Source organism: Pseudonaja textilis, chromosome 2 (genome assembly GCF_049901715.1).
Source record: "Pseudonaja textilis isolate UNSWEBS1 chromosome 2, rPseTex1.2, whole genome shotgun sequence".
NCBI classification, from domain to species: Eukaryota; Metazoa; Chordata; class Lepidosauria; order Squamata; family Elapidae; genus Pseudonaja; species Pseudonaja textilis.
In genome coordinates this window covers 1,162,450-1,174,193 of record NC_141991.1, presented here as the reverse complement: position 1 = coordinate 1,174,193, position 11,744 = coordinate 1,162,450, and the positions used below count along the sequence as shown (strand labels likewise).

Genomic DNA, 11,744 nt, shown 5'->3' with positions numbered 1-11,744 from the left:
TTAAGAAATATCTTTGGTCTTGTAGTAGAGGTCTTGCAAAATTTAAAATAAGGTCATAAGATTAGAGACAATCCTGGCGTAATATAAGCACCTGGAAGATTAAAAGTAAGTTAACACACATAATGAGAGTCAGAGATGAAATCAAAAGGCTGTGGAGAAAAAGTTTTGAAAGTTAAAAGCAGGATACTTTGCAGGTATCATCATGACGATCCTGGACAGGACAGGAAGAAGTCATTAAGCAAGCAAGCCAAAGTTCTTCAGGCAAACAATACAGCTTACACAGTCAGGTAAAGGACATTGAAGAAATAAGTTATTCTGAAAGTAAAATTAAAAATTAGATTTACATAACTCTACCATTTACACTTTATTGTACTTATCAAAAATTAGAAGAAAAAGTTATTTGCAAAGTCAACTGTATACCTTTCATGATTTTACCTGTTGTGCTGGCAACAGCCGTGCATTCTTCACATTCTTCTTGTAAACCCTCCAGATTGGAGTCAAATTTTAGTGTCAATTCTCTGCTTTAATCCAAATATGGATGAAGAGCATGTACAAAGTGCAGCTAGTTTGAATTTTGAGTCCCTTGGTGAAACTGGGAATTGAGCCATCTTCAAAGATTTGGGCAAATTGCCCACCTGGGAACTGAGCTACTTGTACATTCCAGGCAATTTGCCAATCTCAGCCTAGCAAGTTAATAACCAGTGAAAGGGGGCGGGGTTTAAATACTACAGAGAAATCACACCCATCTTTTCCACTCAACATTCTTTTCACCAATAAATCACACACATACAATCCTCTCATTTCAGTAAATCGCATACATTTCGTCCAGACTTTTCTCATTTCCTTGCACATGCTATTTCCAGGGGTGGGATTCAAATTTTTAACAACTAGTTCTGTGGGCGTGGCTTAGTTGGTGAGGGTGGCTTGGTGATCATGTGACTGGGTGGACATGGCTTGGTGATCATGTTATTGGCTGAGTGTGGCCAACTCAACATCACTCATGCATCTCCTCACCTGGCCTCATGACTGTGGGAATGTTGCCACAGTCGTAAGTGTGAAAAATGGTCATGTCACTTTTTTCAGTGCCATTGTAACTTTGAATGGTCACTCCAACAAAAGTAAAGTACCAACAAAGGAGGGGGAAAAACCTCCAGAGAAGTTCCTGAGACAGGAAGTCTAGTCCTACCAAGAATGTAATAAGGGTTAACGGAGATGCAGTTTCTATAAGCAACACCAGAATGTTTCCTTCCTGCCTTCCTTACAGGATTAGGCCAGTAATTTCTTCTAACAACCAGTTCTCCGAACTGCTTAGAATATTAACAACTGGTTTTGGCGAATAGGTGCGAACTGGTAGAATCCCACCTCTGGCTATTTCTCACTCTCCTTTTAATCTGGGATGGGGTCAACACACAAACATTTATACCAACTTTTTTACCATCAACATACTCAGACATTTGTACTGTAATCAAACTACTTGCATACCTACAATTCTTTTCTGAGAGCCAATAAGCTCCATGGTAGAGTATCTCACCCTCCAGGGCTAGAAATTATTACATACAGAGACATTCTCACACACAACTCCTCCAGACCTGGGGAGGTTTTGTCCCTTTATATCTTTACATTTTCTTTTTTTTTGGACAACCTATAGTTTGTTCTAAGAGCACTGGGAGAATTCAAGGAGTGGTTTCAATCGCAAAGGCGATTGTGGGCCCGAACCCACTGCCTATCTGCTTCCCACAGCTCTAAATCCAATCCAAAAAGCCAATTTAATTCTCTAGTTGCCAAACATATTACAATTAATTTATTTTGAACTTCAGCAGTTCCAATTAGGGCTGTACACGGGTAAAGGATATTTTCTTCAATCCTATTCAATTCTGCATACCCTTATTTTACATTATTATACATACACAGCTAAGTTCTATTCTGCTATTATTATACATTATTATACATACACATCTAAGAAATTTTAATAATCTCATCAATCTCATCATGAAAAGAATAATAAACACTTTCTTCTTCTCTTAGTTCTTTCTAACACGTAGCAGCATATAGCAGCATAAGTTAACCATATTTTCTTTGATCAACCCCAGCGTACTTTGTGAAGGGGCTCTATTTAAAACACGGATCTGTGTCTTGTTCCATGCTTCTGAACAGCAGAGCTAACTGTGGACCATTGAACTCAATGGGGCTCAATGGGGAATAATTCAGTTCTGCCACCCAGTGCATCAGAAGAGACCAGTTGCCTGCATTCTAGTAACATCCATTGTTCTACCCTCTTAAGCATTAAATAATTAAAAAGGATTAAACATAAATATTTTAAGCAAACAAATTTATGTGTCTCTGTCCTCGGTTTCTAGCTTGAACCTCCCCCTTTTTTCTAATTGTTCCTTTAATATTTGCCTTATGGGGGTGTACAATGGCCTTGGAGAATCAGAAAATTTAGCCTGCTCAGAAGGAGCTGAAAGTCCAATTAAAGAAGATTTTGGAGTGACAATTTTTACCTGATCATACTCAGGAGGGGGGCTTATAGTCAATTATTATTTTGCTGAGACATCAGAGCCAGATGTTTTCACTGCATGACAGCATTGATACCATCGATGTAATATTTAGACTGGAGCCTTGGGTATCCTGAACCTTCTACAGTATTCTATTCTATTCTATTCTATTCTATTCTATTCTATTCTATTCTATTTCTATTCTATTCTATTCTATTCTATTGCGCTCAGGATACCATTTCCCTATCTCCCACCAGCTTTTTTCTACAGCCTCAGTGTACTTTTACACCTGATTTATGTAACAGGAATCCAATTTCCTGAACATGCTTCTGCTGATGCTGAGTTAGATTGCAACCCATAGTTACCATTGATGGGTCCTGTAGGACCCGGGGTCCCGTAGGATGAAGGTGCGCACCTTAGGGATCTATTCCAGACGATGGTAAGCATGTTGGCTGTTGCCCACCCTGGAAGGTTGTGGCTCCGCCCCGCAGAATTGATGTCCCTGGTCAGGCGCCAAAATGATGGATTTCAAAGATCAGTCATTCTGCAGGGTGCCAAGATGTCTGACTGCCTGGGCAGTGTTTATTACATTTATAGGGTTTTTACAAGAAGACAAAGGCAACATAGATACAGCATCTGGATTGGAGAATAGATACCACATTGGTGAAGCCTTCCAACCACATTGGTACAGCCTCCTAACCAATCCTTCGGAATAGTGGTGGTGTTAGTAAAATGAGGTCACCTATAAGTCCGAAAAGTCTAGGACTTTCCACCTTCAACAAGTTATAGGGAATGAGATCATGGGAGCAGCCAAGAGGCCCCTATAGGTCTAGGATGCTGCGGTGAGCGCTAGCATCACCTACAGGATCTCAATTGCTACTACAATGACAGCCTCTCAAATATTGGAAGATTGCTGTCATGTCACACCTGGTTCTTGTCTTCACTAGACTAGCTATGCTGAATTCTTGTAACCACTCTTCTTATGTTTTAGCCTAAGAGACTTTAATCTCTTCTTCCGTCTTATGTCTCTAGATGGCGCTACAGAGAAACAACACTCGGTACAGCGGTGACTGAGCTATTCTAGGGAAGGGGGAAAGGCTGAGATAGAACGGATTGAAAAGATAGAGTAGTAGATTGCTAGAGTGTACGTAAGAGATCCGAGTAGGCGATGGGCAAGGTAACTTCCTCTTCCGGCTCACCCACGGGAGGCTGATGGCGTTGGCGGTTCCTGTTGTGCTGCTTGGAGGGTCGAAGCGGCTCCTGGGAGGTGAGTGGAGGGCAGGTCGGAGGAGAAGCCGGGAGCGAGTCCGGCCGTTTGGGTTCCTCCACGGTGGGGAAGCAGGAGAGGAAGCAACGGGGCTGAAATGTGTTGGCTGCTGCTGCATATTCTTCCCCTCCCCGAATTTTATTCCTCCGGGGCTGCAGGACTTAAAACTCCTGCCTGAGATTTTCTGCTGGGAGATTTTAAAAAAAGACCATTTATTTCATATTTCTTAAACACCCATTTTAAACACCCGCCTTCACGTCCCTCTTGATTCCTTGTGACGTGGCTGACCTGGGGTTTTCCCGGCAAGCGAGGAGCTTCATGGGCAAAGCGGAGGATGCTTTGTGTCTCGACTAGGAGTCGGGCACCGTTTCCTCTATTAGCTTCTCTTCCCCTCCCCATTCTGAACTAAGATCAAAAGAATTGGTGCGAATGCACTTTGGGACATTTTGCACAGCGAGATACGCGTTGATTGTCTGCATGCATTCATAGGTGTGTGTTTCTGAAGTCATGCATGCATACATGAGTGTATTTGCCCAAGCCAAAAATTTAAGTGTAATAGCACACCTCTGCTTGAGGAGGGAGCTGGACTAGAAGATCTGCAAAGGCCTTTTCAACTTTATTCTGATTGACTCAATTTTATGATTGAGTCGATATTTGAAATTGGATATTGGCAATCTTCTGTATGCCAAATCAATCATAATTAGAGGTTCAAATAGAATTTTAATGTTTGTTTTTTCATGCTAATACATGGGATGGGGTGGAGAGTTTTTGTTTTATTCTTTCACATATTCTGCAGCCATTTTTCAACAATAATGAAACTAACCCATTTATATTACTCTTACAGAGAGAGAATATACCAAGAAGAGCTCTCTGGACAACAGAGAATGAGGAGCACATTATAGTGCACAATAAGCCATTTCTAAAAAAGATTTTCCAATTCCTCTGGAAAGCTTAAAAACTATTCTTCTTCAGCCTATGAAAGACCAGGGAAAGAATAACAAGAACAAAGTTTTGAGCTGGAAAAAATAGAGCACACGGAACGGAAGAAAAATATTAAATGAGAAATCAAGGAGGATAATATTTAAATAAAGAAAAAGTGAGAAACAATTTGAAGTCAGTATGAAGAAAACGTTTCCACGTATAGCCAAAATTAGCAGACATTAATTAAAGCCTTTGAGGAAGGAAAGAATGGCTTGAACTAAATAATCACCAGGCAAGAGATCATAAATATTTTTTGCTGACCCTGAGAATCCTAGCATATCAGTGTTGGAAAACCCCCGCAGAGTGCCTAATGTGGGAAAATACAGATTGCAGATCACATCTGATCATGCACAACAGGATCCATCCAGTGAAAAACCATACAAATGTTTGAAGTGCAGCAAAAGCTTTTCTCGGAAAAGCTTCCTTACGATTCATGGAAGAGCCTGCACAGGAGAGAAGCCCTGCCTTTGAATGTCCTGTTTGTGGGGAAACTTTCAGGCAGAATTCCCAGCTGTTAGAACACCAGATGACGCACACAGGAGAGAAACTGTATAAATGTAGTGATTGTGGAAAAGGTTTCAAGCAGAGTTCTAAGCTTGTGAGACACCAGAGAACTCACACAGGAGAAAAACCATATCAGTGCCTAGATTGTGGAAAAAGTTTCAGTCAGAGTTCCTGCCTGGTGAGACACCAGAGGATTCACACAGGAGAGAAACTCTTTGAATGTCCTGTTTGTGGAAAAAGTTTCAGTCAAAATTCCAACCTGGTGGAACACCAGATGACACACACGGGAGAGAGACCATATAAATGTCCTGTTTGTGGGAAAAGTTTCATTCGTAATTCACGCCTGGTGATACACCAGAGGACTCACACAGGAGAAAAACCATATCAGTGCCTAGATTGTGAGAAATGTTTCAGTCAGAGTTCCTACCTAGTGAAACACCAGAGGATTCACACAGGAGAGAAACCGTATAAATGTCCTGTTTGTGGGAAAAGTTTCATTCGGAATTCCGGCCTGGTGGAACACCAGAGAATTCACACAGGAGAAAAGCCCTATGAGTGCCTGGATTGTGGGAAAAGTTTCAGTCAGAGTTCCGACCTAGTGAAACACCAGAGGACGCACACAGGAGAAAAACCCTATGAGTGCCTGGATTGTGGGAAACGTTTCAGGCAGAATTCCCAGCTGGTAGAACACCACAGGACACACACAGGAGAGAAACCGTACAAATGTAGTGATTGTGGAAAAGGTTTCAAGCAGAGTTCTACCCTTGTGATACACCAGAGAACTCACACAGGAATAAAACCATTTCAATGTCCAGACTGTGGGAAAAGTTTCAGTCAGAATTTCAACCTGATGATACACCACAGAATTCACACTGGGGAAAAACCGTATCAATGCCTGGATTGCGGGAAATGTTTCCTGCATAATTCTAACCTTGTGATACACCAGAGGACTCACACAGGAGAGAAACCATATGAGTGTCCAGATTGTGGGAAAAGGTTCAGTCAGAATTCAAACCTGTTGATGCACCGGAGGATTCACACAGGTGAGAAACCATATGAGTGTCCGGATTGTGGAAAAAGTTTCCAGCAGAATTCCAAGCTGGTGATACACCAGATCAGAGGACTCTCACAGGAGAGAAATTTTATGAATGTCCCTGGTGGGAAAGATTTCAGTTATAAGTGCAGCCTTATAAAGCATGTAAGGTTACACATAGGGGAGTAATCATTCAAACGCCCAGATCGCAGACAGTTTTCATACACAACTTTTTAAGACAAGCTTTTCTATTGGTTGATTTTGATGATTGTTTTAAAATTCTCCTTATTTCTAGTTGGAATCTTTCCTTGAATAGTCTGCACCTATAGTTTATTCTGTGGCCTTCGGGTCTTTGGAAAATTGTTTTTCCCTCCCTCTCCTTCCTTTTGTGATTGCCTCTCAAATATTGGAATATTGCTATCATGTCAAACCTCGTTCTTGTCTTCACTAGACTAGCTGAATTCCTGTAACCATTCTTATGTTTTAGCCTATAAGATTTTGATCTCGGCTTCCTTTCTTTTTCTTTTTCCTTTTTCTTTTCTTTCTCTTCTACCTTTTTCATTCCTTTACCTGATCTCATCTGAGTTTCCTTTCTCTTCTTCCTTTCTCTTTCCTTTCTCTTTCTTCTACCTTTTTCATTCTTTTCTCTGATCTCATCTGAGCTTCCTTTCTTCTTCTCTTCTTCCTTTTTCTTTCCTTTCTCTTTCTTCTACCTTTTTCATTCCTTTCCCTGATCTCATCTGAGCTTCCTTTCTTTCTTCTTCTCTTCTTCCTTTTCCTTTCCTTTCATCTGAGCTTCCTTTCTCTTTCTTCCTTTTTCTTTCCTTTCTCTAATCTCATCTGAGCTTCCTTTCTTTGGCCCAGTGCAGTAGGTCCCATTCACGGAGTCAATGGGAACTGCCATTTCTGGGCCAGAGAAAGTGAGTTTCAAAAATGCAAAACCTCACCGTTTAACATGGACTTACCCTGCAAATGCAGCACACTTCTATCAAGTTTGATGGCATTTGGATGGTCTGGGGGTTCCAAAAAGGTGATTCTTGTAGTATTATAATGTAATATTACACCATACATTTTCTTGAGGAGGGAGCTGGACTAGAAGATGTCCAAGGTCCCTTTCAACTCTATTCTGATTGATTGAAAAAGAGAATATTATGATGGCATCAATATTTGGATCTTGTTAGGCCTCTATATGCCTAATCAATTATTAATATTAGTTAAAATAGAATTTAATGCTTGTTTTTTCATGCTAATATTTGGGATTTGTTTTGCTGTTTTCACATGTCCTGCAGCCAATTTAAACAATAATGAAACTAATCCATTTATATTAATCTTACAGAGAGGGAAGATGCCAAGAAGAGCACACCGCACAACAGAGAATGAGAAGCAGCATTAAACTGCAAAATAAGCTATTATACAAAATATTTTCCAGGTCCTCTGGAACGTTTAAAAACTCTTCTTCCTCAGCAGATGAGAGACAAGAGAAAGGTTAACAAGTACAAAGTTTTGATCTGGAAAAAATGGAGCACCTGGAACAGACAAAAAAAATTAAATGAGAAATCAAGGAGGATAATATTTAAATAAAGAAATAGTGAGGAACAAGTTGAAGTCAGTAGGAAAAAAAGGTTCCATGTACAGCCAAAATTGGCAGGCATTAAAGCCCTTGAGAAAGGAAAGAATGACTTGAACCAAACAACCACCAGGCAAGACATCACAATTTCAACCTGATATACCAGAAAACTCACACTGGAGAAAAACTACATCTGTGTCTGGATTGTGGGAGAACTTTCCTGCAGAATTCTAAGCATGTGATACATCAGAGGACTCACACGGGAGTAAAACCATATGAATGTCTTGAATGTGGGAAAAGTTTCAGTCGGAATTCCCATTTGATGAGACACTGGAGGACTTACACAGGAGAAAAACCTTATGAATGTCCCTATTTTGAGAACAGTTTCAGTTATAGGTCTAGCCTTATAAATCATATAAGGTTACACGTAGGGGAATCAAACACCCAGATTGCAGACAGTTTTCATACAAAGGTCACACAGCTTTTTAAGGCAAGCTGTTCCATTGGTTGATTGTTCTGACTGTCTTTAAATTCTCCTTATTTCTAGTTTGAATCTTGATCAGTGTGCATCCATAATTTCTTCTCTGGCCTTCGGGTTTTTGGAAAATTGTTTTTCCCCCGCTTTCTTTTATGACAGCCTGTCGAATGTTGGAAGACTGCTATCATGTCACACCTGGTTCTTGTCTTCACTAGACTAGCCATGCTGAATTCCTGTACCATTCTTCTTATGTTTTAGCCTAAGAGACTTTGATCTTGGCTTCCTTTCTTTTTCCTTTTTCTTTCCTTTCTCTAATCTCTTATGAGTTTCCTTTCTGAATTCCTCTTGGATCTGAAGATTCACTTGGAACTGAACCCAGAAGGATATTTCTTCCAACAGTGGTAAGTGTGAAAAACGGTCACGTCACATTTTCACTGCTTTTTCACCTTTTCACTAAGTTCAAATGGTCACTAAATAAAATGTTATGTCCAACATAATTGGGTATCATAGTATGGATGGCTTCTCCTGGCGGTTTCAGGTAGACGTTAACAAGCAGCAGCGAAAAGCTTGGGAGGCAATAGTAGGGGTCAAGGATTCGCCCCCTCTTCTACCCACACAGACTAGAACTGGGCATAGAAATAGAAGAATGATCATAATAAAGCTCCTTTCATTTCCTGTCTCCAAAGCCTGGACATTATTGAAACTAATAAGAGGGACTTGGAGGGACATAATGACTGTATGTCTTCTATCCCAACCCCTCCAGAAGTCCATGACAATTGCAACCAATGCTGTTTAGGTAAAGCGCTCTGGCCTGAAGCCAGACTGAGGAGGACCCAGGTGTCTTTCCTCCTGCACAGCCCTTTCTCCGGGTGGCAAAGTCAAAGCTGCAAGCAGAGGGCGAGTTGAAATCCCAGGACGCCAACCTTTCATGGAAAAAGTGGCTGGAACCAAGGGAGGTGCACTTTCTTCCTTCTTATTTGCACCCCGGCCACCCCCCAAATGGCAGCTTTCCTTTGGTTTAGTTGCCCCTTTTGGCAAACAGATGGAAACTGAACCAGGAGAGATTTAACCTGGAAATAAGGAGAAACTTTCTGAAAGAACTGCCTTCAGAAGTTGTGGGAGCCCCTTTACTTGAGGCTTTCAAGAAGAGACTGGACTCCCATCTGTCAGACTTGGTGTAGGGTCTCCTGCTTGGGCGGGGGGGCGGGGGTTGGACTAGATGACCTATAAGGTCCCTTTCAACTCTGATTATCTGTTATCTGTTAAAGAAAGCTTCGGGCTCAGCTCCAGAGACAAGGTGTGTCCTCTTGGGGGATCTGAAATAAAAGGTTTGGGATAGATTCTCAAGGGAGAAATGCTACTGATGAGCTCAATGGGAGTCAAATAGCACTTGATGGCACTTAAGGAAGCCCGGAATCAGTTATATCAGTCTAGCCTTATAAAGCATATAAGGTTACACATAGGGGAATCAAACACCCAGATTGCAGACAATTTTCAAACAAAGGTCACATAACTTTTTAAGGCAAGTTGTTCCATTTTTTTTACTGTTGATCAGTGTGCACCCATAATTTCTTCTCTGGCTTTTGGGTCTTTGGAAAATTGTTCCCCCCACCTTTCCTTTTGTGATGGTGAATATGATTTAAATCACTAGTAAAAAGGCTTGATTTAAATTAACTCGACTGAAGTAATTTTTAAAGAGCAGCTGTCATCTCTGTCCCGCAGCAGCTCCTCCTCTCACCCGCTGTTGACTCACTGACAGCCCCAATATTGCAGAATTATGCTACATAACTAAACTCCATTTCATGCTGAATAAACTAAGTTATTAATGTATCTTAAATAGAAAACTATATTTACGTAGATTTTTACTGTAAAAGCATTGTATTAAAATAAATTTGTAAAAAAAAATCTGGTGTAAATTAAAAAAAATCTGACTTAAATAAAAAAAAATCCAATTTTTAATTGTTTTTTTAAAATCGATTTTTATCCACCCTAGTGTGCACTCATAGTTTCTTCTCTGCTTTTAACTGTTCTTCATGTTTTACCCTACAAGCATTTGATCTCTGCTTCCAGCTAGCTTCTCGGCTATGTTTTAGCCTGCAGGTTTCTAATTGGATTCTCTTTGCTCTTCCTTTTTTGTTTCTCTAATCTCATCTAAGCTTCCTTTCTTTGGCCCAGTGCAGGAGGTCCCTTAATACAAACCCCAATAAACAATATTGCAAAACCAAAACCTTCACATTTACCATGTACTTTCTCTACAAATGCAGCACACTTCTACCAAGGTTAGTGACATTTGGATGGTTTGGGAATTCCCAAAAGGTGATTCTTGCTTTTGTTCCAATCAGAAGTTAACCAGGCCTGCTGGCCTTACTAACTACATTCATGCCTGCTGCTATTTCTTCTCCAAACTGGTAATTTTTCTCCTAAATTGGAGAAGTTAACCTCAGGATTAGTGGGAAATAAATTTGATAATTAAATATGTAGACTGCTTCAAGCAACTTGCACAAGGACAGCCAAAAGTGCAGCCATTTTGGGGATTCATCTCTTTTTCCTCTGATTGATTTAAAGCAGGGGTGTCCAACCTTGGCAACTTTAAGACTTGTGGACTTCAACTCCCAGAATTCCTGAGCCAGCTGGCTGAGGAATTCTGGGAGTTGAAGTCCACAAGTCTTAAAGTTGCCAAGGTTGGACACCCTGATTTAAAGTATGTAGCCATCCATATGATAACAAACACTGGCGGGTTCCCAATCAATAATTAACTTTAAAACTGTATTAAAACCAGATATCAAATAAAGATTCTGATGTTTAGACATCTCTATATATGCTAGTGAATAGGGGAACCGCTAGATCTTCCTTGTTTTACAGAAGACCAGCAATATAAATGTTTTGCCTCACCTCTCCTGTGGGAGCTGCATTGGTTGCCGATTTGCTTCTGGTTGCAATTCAAGATGTTGGTTTTCACCTTTAAAGCCCATCATGGCTTGGTAACCAGGTAATCTGAGGGACCGTCTCTTGCTGTGGGTCCCATCCTTGAGGCAGATACACCTGGTGGGACCCAGAAGAAGGGCCTTCTCCATGGTGGCTCCCTCTCTGGAACTTCATAAAAAAGCTCCTCCCATTTCCTGTCTCCAAAGCCTGGACATTGGAGGATATGGCTATTGTTATTGAAACCTGATGAGAGGTCTAGAAGGGACATAATGACTGTGCATCTTCTATCTCAAACCATCCAAAAGTCCATCAGAATTGCAATTCTGTTTTGGTGATGTGCCCCGGCCTGAAGCCAGACTGAGCAGGGCCCAGTGTCTTTCCTCCTGCACAGCCCTTTCTCTGGGTGGCAGTCTGAGTTGCAAGAAGAGAGTGACTTGAAGTCCCTATCATATATATATATAGTTTCTTTTATTACATCATAAAACATCATAATT

The 11,744-nt window shown here is 40.8% G+C and overlaps 3 protein-coding genes and 1 long non-coding RNA gene across 8 annotated transcripts in view; 3 read left to right on the top strand and 1 right to left on the bottom strand.

Annotated features, from left to right (window-relative positions):
* The window catches only part of LOC113452270 (uncharacterized), a 116,312-nt gene that overhangs the window by 17,104 nt on the left and 87,464 nt on the right, over positions 1-11,744 (top strand). The window contains exons 1-3 of one of the 4 annotated variants that reach the window (XM_087928380.1): positions 3,693-3,762; positions 4,607-6,290; positions 7,617-8,400. In XM_087928380.1, the coding sequence (XP_087784506.1) occupies positions 5,177-6,290; positions 7,617-7,660 (1,158 nt within the window). In that variant the 5' untranslated portion in view covers positions 3,693-3,762; positions 4,607-5,176 and the 3' untranslated portion in view covers positions 7,661-8,400. Of the gene's footprint in view, positions 1-3,692; positions 4,252-4,606; positions 6,291-7,616; positions 8,401-11,744 lie in introns of those variants that run through there. The other 3 variants (XM_087928382.1, XM_087928381.1, XM_087928383.1) reach the window with 3 other exon arrangements.
* Positions 1-11,744, top strand: part of LOC113454376 (uncharacterized) — a 163,304-nt gene that overhangs the window by 110,233 nt on the left and 41,327 nt on the right. The gene's annotated exons all lie outside the window — the stretch shown is intronic.
* The window catches only part of LOC113452271 (uncharacterized), a 49,562-nt gene that overhangs the window by 6,711 nt on the left and 31,107 nt on the right, over positions 1-11,744 (top strand). The window contains exon 4 of one of the 2 annotated variants that reach the window (XR_015742455.1): positions 7,621-10,029. The exons of the other annotated variant lie outside the window; for it this stretch is intronic. The gene's annotated coding sequence lies outside the window, so the exon portion shown is untranslated. The remainder of the gene's footprint in view (positions 1-7,620; positions 10,030-11,744) is intronic. 2 annotated transcript variants of the gene reach the window in all.
* On the bottom strand, positions 6,588-10,459 carry LOC148126523 (uncharacterized). Its single transcript, XR_015742492.1, has 3 exons — positions 10,373-10,459; positions 8,521-10,342; positions 6,588-6,711 (listed from the first exon to the last, which is right to left on the bottom strand). It is a non-coding gene; the product is annotated as an uncharacterized LOC148126523 (long non-coding RNA).